We start from the raw sequence: 6619 nt of genomic DNA, 5'->3' as shown, positions 1-6619 counted from the left end.
AATTTTTTTTATAAAGAAGGGCAAGGAAAAGTATTTTCTTTTCTTCGTAAAAGTAACTTTGTTTATCGCCGCTAGTGGTCTGCGGTCCATGCTGATGATGGATGGATGATTTCTGTCAGTTTTATGCGTAGCTGTACTGGTCATTCATCGTGCCGAATATCATTCTCAATTACATGACTATTAACAATATGGTTATTGATCATGCTGAATATCATTCTCAATTACATGACTATTAACAATAATGATATTATATTTAAGCCTTAACAAACAGAGTTTTATTTAGTTAATTGAATCTAAAACCGTGGTAAATTTCTGTAATAAAATACATCGGCGTTGTTACCCATCTTACTATTTTATTTTATTTTATGACTTCTTGGTATTGCCTAATCTTAACGATTTTAATGCTAGAATTTTTTGCAACCAGAGTTTAGCGATATCACCGAATTTTTTTCCCGCTAAGTCGCGAAAATAATTATCTTTTCTTGTGACAGAAATAACATTGGTATTGTGGCGATGACATGTTAAGACAATGTGTTTAGTAAAAACCGTTTATTGTCTTATTTTAAACCACTACACTGCATATCGTCATATGACAGCATACAAATGTAAAACAGTTATAAAATATACAATTAAAATACATATTGAATGAATTGACGAACCTGGTGTATTTTCCTACAATGGTTATCAGACGTTGCGCGGTCATTGCAAAACCATGTAATGACAAAATGTTTAAATTGACAATTTAAATTGAAAAGTCCCTGTCATTGTTTATCTTTATTGGTTAAGTTTTAATTGAACGAAACTTAACAAAAACTTCCTTTCCACAAAGCGGAACATAAGATGTGTCCGAAATATTGCATGCTATATGGTATTACGCTCTCTAAAGATATTGTAGACTAGCTGAAGCTAAAATTCCTGTTGGTGTAACTAGATAAAACCTAAGAAGTTAATGCATAAGATAATTATAAAACTGTTAAACTTTGTGGAATCGCTTTTATGTTTTTTCTTCAGGGCTTTTAATTTAATCAAAGTTTAATTGCACGAAACTGTGATCATGGACAAACAAATATCGGGTTGTTAATATTCATATTTTAATTAAGTTTTAATTACACGAAACCGTGATCATGAAGCTTCCTATTTTGGTTAAGTTAGTAGCGATATTCTTTTAATAAATTAACGCACGTTGACATTAACAAGAAATTAAGGATTACCATCAAATAAACAAACGAATGGACATGAATTTATTTTAGATATCTTAGATAAGAGCACTTTATACTTGTCACGACAGAAATAGGACTTCGAGTTGTTGATGTCAGCATGTCCTCCTTCTTCACAGCTTTATGATTTAGCGGTCCCTGACGTGGATTATTTCGTAATGTTAAAAATTGCTACTAGCAGACTGTCTACCTAAACTACAAATTTTTGCAAAAGTAGATAAGGTAAAACTGGTACACAGTCAAACAGATGGTCATATAGGTAGGTGGTCATCTTATGAAACACTTCTGTACGACAACCAGCCTGTGACGTGACTGTCTTAGACAGGTTTATTTACTTTTTAGTCTTTACCGCAACTTCTGGAATACAAGAAACTACAGTTAACTCCCGGTTACTCGAACCTCTAAGGAAAATAATTTGACTTAACAAATGTTTGAGTTAAACGAAGCTTCCGTTAAGTCGAATTTTGTCGTCGAGGACAGTTGACATTGATTTGGTTGGATTGTTTTTCGGAAATTTTTGAGGCTGGCAGTGTATTTATTCCTAGCTCATTTACCATTAAATATATTTGTGCAAACAAATGACGTTGATATGTTAAGAATTTTGTTTTTGTTTCAGCATTTAAATAAACATCTACATTTTTATTTTGTTATTGTTGGAAAAGTACCCATTGTAGCTAATTTTGAATTTTGTCTCCTACTCTCGAACCATATGACTATACACATTTGGTAAAATCCCTCCATCCAGTCACATCATCGCACTGCAATTTTCGCATCCTTCACCCCCTGCTTATACCAGCACACTGCAAGCTTCGGCCCACCCCCTGCTTATATCAGCCAATGCAAACTTCCTCCCCTTCCCTCTCTTGCTTATGATCAGCACATTGTAACCTTCGCCTCCACTGCTTATATCAGTCAATGCAAACTTCCTCCCCCTCCCTCTCTTGCTTATGATCAGCACATTGTAACCTTCGCCTCCACTGCTTATATCAGTCAATGCAAACGTCATTGCTACCATTGTTTATTTCTTTAATAATATTAACTTATTTCTACAAACTGAAAAAACGAGTGTCCGAAAAATTTACATGATAAGTCGAGCCATTAGATTTTAAAATTGGAACGAGTTCAACATTGATTCTTTTATTCTGTGGTTTCCAATGTTATTTATCCAAAACAATTAAAACCACTTTGATTATTTTCGCATAAGCAATTTTTATTTTTGGACGCTTAACCATTGTTCATTAAGTATGTTAAAACAAAGTTGATCATATTTTTCAACTTACTTAAAAAATATCTTGTATGCGACAGTCTCTTTCTTACTGTATAACAAACTGAAAAGTTTCCTTCCTAAAAATTCAGAAATTTTGCTATTCGCAAAACTAAAAAAAAATTTAATTAAGAATATTTTTTTTCACGCATGCCTCGCATAAACAAATTGCTTTGAATGGCATTTAGGTATTATCATCTGATATAACAAGAAATTGGACGAATATCGAGAGGTTCTCCTATGTAACTAGAAAAGTACTTGAAAACTGAGCATTTTCACAGAACATATATCATCTCATCATTTCTTATATATGTGGCAGTCCCTTTCTTGTGTCAATAGCATGTTTTTGATTGAAAATACCTTTTATAGACCCCGTCGAAATTGAAAAAACTCTTTTTACTACAATGGTTATCATAGTAAAATAAATAAATCATATGTTCACGATGGGAAGAGAACTGTTTTTACTGTTAGTCATAAGGGTTCAAAGTTCATGTTTTATCTGTCTAATAGCCACGCATCGAATAGTATACCCATACTTACAGAGGGACGGTTCAATAAAATTTAATGGTTATGGTTTACACGTGCCTTCAGTGTCTACTTATAAGAGAGCGTGTATCATGCGAACTATATGTTATAGATCATTTTCTGGGACAATATATGAGGTACCTATCCATCACAAGCTCCTTCTTTGTCATGATATCACTATTCAGATGAAAAGATAACGATTAAATGGATTATTGGTAACCAGGAGATCTTTCATATTTCAGTTCCGTAGATTCTGATGGCGTTCATGCAAAATCAAATGCATATTGTTTTGATCGAAAGCTAATGTAATTTTTCATAATTTTTTAACCTTAATCATCATTACTATCCTGACACCTTCTTATTTGTGTCTTCGTCTTATTGTCTTTGTCGTAGTTGGAGAAGTCCTAAAGGTCTTTAACTTCCCATAAATGGAGATATACATCAACGGTTTGGGTTAATAACAAAGGAATCAGTGTCAGTAGATATCAACTTTGCTCTATCGTTGTATTTTTTCTTCCCTTAGAGCTTACAAGAAAGAAAAACCGTGCAGTGGCTTTATGCAAACTCGACGTTGGGCAGGAATGGCAATTCCCTCTGTTGCATCAATATTTGCAGAGTACCCATTAAATCCTTGTTTTGTTTTGGATTGAACACTGTTTCTCTAAGAGGTCGATGGAGCAAGTAAGTCATTTGACGTTTCTCTGGTACTGATGAGCTGGTTACACCAGTCAATTAAATTCCAGAAATTAAAAGTAGATCAGCATTAAGACACTTTTTCTAGGAGCGTGCTGTGAAATCCCACTACAAACTTGCTAACTTATTAATTTTGATTCAAACGGCTTTTCAGTATGAGTTAGTCTGCCTGTATATATCTATATTATTGTACCCGTATACGTCATGCAAAATAGTACCGCAAGTAGCAAGACGCGCGGAACACAGTATAAAAAGGACGGGCCTGTGACTAGTTAGCTGTAGCTATGTGTTTAAAGGTGGATTTTCATAGAGCAGCTTTATGCGCCGTGTTGCAATTGAATCGCCCGGTCGATGTGTACACAATAAAAAAAACGCCGCTGGCTCAGAGATTTTTGTCGCAAAGTTGAACAAGAAACCAAAACAGTAAAGCAACATATAAATAAATTTCTTAAAATAAATAAATAAATAAATAAATAAATAAATAACCATCAAAACATCCGTATAGACGGATACAGCTAATATTGATCGATACGGCGCCCTACTTAAATTCGCTGTTACCTCCGCCGAACTCTCGTTGCATTTTAAACACTCTCACCCACGGGTGTTAGTGAATAAATTAAACTTTGAGTGGCATTTGAAAGCAAAGTGCATATGAACTTAATGAAAATTACACAAGCGATAAAAACTCTCTGTTACAATTTTCGCTCAGGTGCAAAATCTGCTGTGTGGAAATCCACCTCAACCGCGATCTGCAATATAAGCGGGTTTCGCGAACATATTAGGGGACCCTGTCCCGCGCTCCGCCACCCTTTCGTGTATTGATGCTGCAATATTTGCTTCCTACATCATTAGCATTCGGTGAAAACGCATGCGATAAGATATATGGCAATGATTCTCTTCGTCCACACCTTCTGTCATGTCTAGATGCTGGTCAAATGACTCCCTTTCCAAGTAAGCTACGCGCAAGAAAGAGAACTTTAAGGCCGAAAAAACAAATTTGGTAGAAATATATTGCGATTGCCGTATGCCATACAATACGGACGATGAAATGGTGGAATGTTCAAAGTGCATGGAGTGGTTTCACGATAAATGTGCAAACATTGCGAATGTCCAAGCTTTGTCACGAAGGAAATGGTTTTGTAAAAAATGTAAATAAATTTCTTCCAAAAAAACACATCATCATTCAACATTTCTTTCCTGTTTTACCCAAATATCTACTTCCGCAATAAAATCTGGGTAAATCGGGGATCTGGGTAATAAGTGCGGCTAAAGGAAGCCATATTTAATGCCGAAGTATTTTGAATAAGAGTTAATTTTAAACCACGGAATGGCATTTTGGATAAAGCATCTTCCCTGCAAAAGGGGTTACATGCGGTATAGAATTTGTGTTTGTTAAAAGGTTATTTTGATAACCAGTAACCTTTTTTTATAATCTACACGTCTTTTTGAATTTTGAGAAGTTGCGTATCTTTGCACATTTTTCCTGCCTGTCCATGCTGGGTATACCTTATGCAACATTTATCCTGGCTATTGGTTAAACATTACCCACAGTGGGCTAGCTATTGCTAATATAGCTGCTAGCATAATATAGTTGTATGAGTTTTCTATGCACAATTTATCTGGATATGTAGATAACATTACCCACACTAGGCTATTGGTAGCTGGCTATATACAGTTAACTTTGGGTAATTGAACTTTCCAAGGGACTGAGGAAAATAGTTTGGCTTCTGAATGTTCAAGTTGAGGGAAGCTCTTGAGAGGTGGGGTAATAGTTACCAGGAAAAGGTGTGATCTTGGTACAAAAATGGGTTAAGTTACAAATGTTTGAGTTATTCAAGGTTTAAGTTAAACTAGTTTAAGTTATAAAAGCTTGAGTTATCAAAATTGCATATATATACCTTACATACAAATAACGAAGCAAGTAATTAACGTGCCCATAATTAACGCATTAACGCATATTTTCAATTTGGATTTTAAAGTGTGTGGGATGGTGTATTATTGTTTTTACAGGCAGTTACTGCTTTCCATCCTGCTTTGATTATTTCCATTCCTGTTTGAGATTAAAAGTGCTTAAAAATTTCAACCTGTTCTTTTTCTCTTCCTATTGTTAAAAACTATTTAAAGGTGTTTAAAAATTATTTTTAAGAATTAACAGGGGATTTTTTAGTGCCACCCATTATTAACATAGGGGAAATTTACCTGATTAAATAAATTAACAGGGTTTTAATTAACATTTGGTAATAAGGTATATATATATAATGTATGCACATGCATAGGAACAGAAAACGTCGATCAAAGGTGATCACAGGGGCCTATATTCTTAAGAATTTTCATACTCGGATGTACTAAACAACTAAAAATTGTTCTCTCGAGAAAAGAAGAGAACATTGTTATTAAACTTAGTGATGGAAACGTTAAATATGTAACAAACATTGAGAAAAATAACAACATTATTTTCTTCACATATTCCATCGAGCGATTTGGTACAGGCTTCTCTTTAAGAATAAAGAGGCTCTCCTTTATCTCAAGTAAATAATTGCATGCATCAGATGACAAAACAGTAAAATTATTGCCGTTAAATTCTTTGACGTTGTTCCCTCAAAAAATTATTTTTAAAAAATATTACTTGCAGCCCCATTAATTTAATTAAAAGAATATCTATTTGTCAAAACCATGCTGTTTGCACAACATTTGTAATTCAAATTTAATAGCGTCAGTAATTCTTTGCAGATGTTACATTTTTTCACATGCTTGTTTTGTTGGGTATTCGTGCATGCAGTTGCCGTGTTCTGACATGAATTACAAAGGCTGTTGCATCGTATCTTTTCCAGCAATGCTACATTTCCCAGTAAAATTTTTTTCTGAGTGTTACTTGTAATTTTATTTTTACTCTCATGCCTATCCAACTTGATCTAACCAA

General features: G+C 34.2%; 1 protein-coding gene across 1 annotated transcript; it reads left to right on the top strand.

The window, feature by feature from the left end:
- The first annotated feature begins 3678 nt into the window (after positions 1 to 3678).
- Positions 3679 to 4855, top strand: LOC130625132 (uncharacterized). The gene is made up of 5 exons (XM_057440202.1): positions 3679 to 3687; positions 4010 to 4122; positions 4205 to 4302; positions 4552 to 4650; positions 4704 to 4855. Exons 1-5 carry the CDS (start codon positions 3679 to 3681, stop codon positions 4853 to 4855), a joined length of 471 nt encoding a protein of 156 aa, XP_057296185.1.
- Positions 4856 to 6619: the final 1764 nt, after the last annotated feature.

The sequence above is a fragment of the Hydractinia symbiolongicarpus genome, chromosome 14, assembly GCF_029227915.1.
Source record: "Hydractinia symbiolongicarpus strain clone_291-10 chromosome 14, HSymV2.1, whole genome shotgun sequence".
NCBI lineage: Eukaryota > Metazoa > Cnidaria > Hydrozoa > Anthoathecata > Hydractiniidae > Hydractinia > Hydractinia symbiolongicarpus.
Note: the sequence above shows the minus strand (reverse complement) of the source record. Positions and strands in the feature narration are given on the sequence as shown.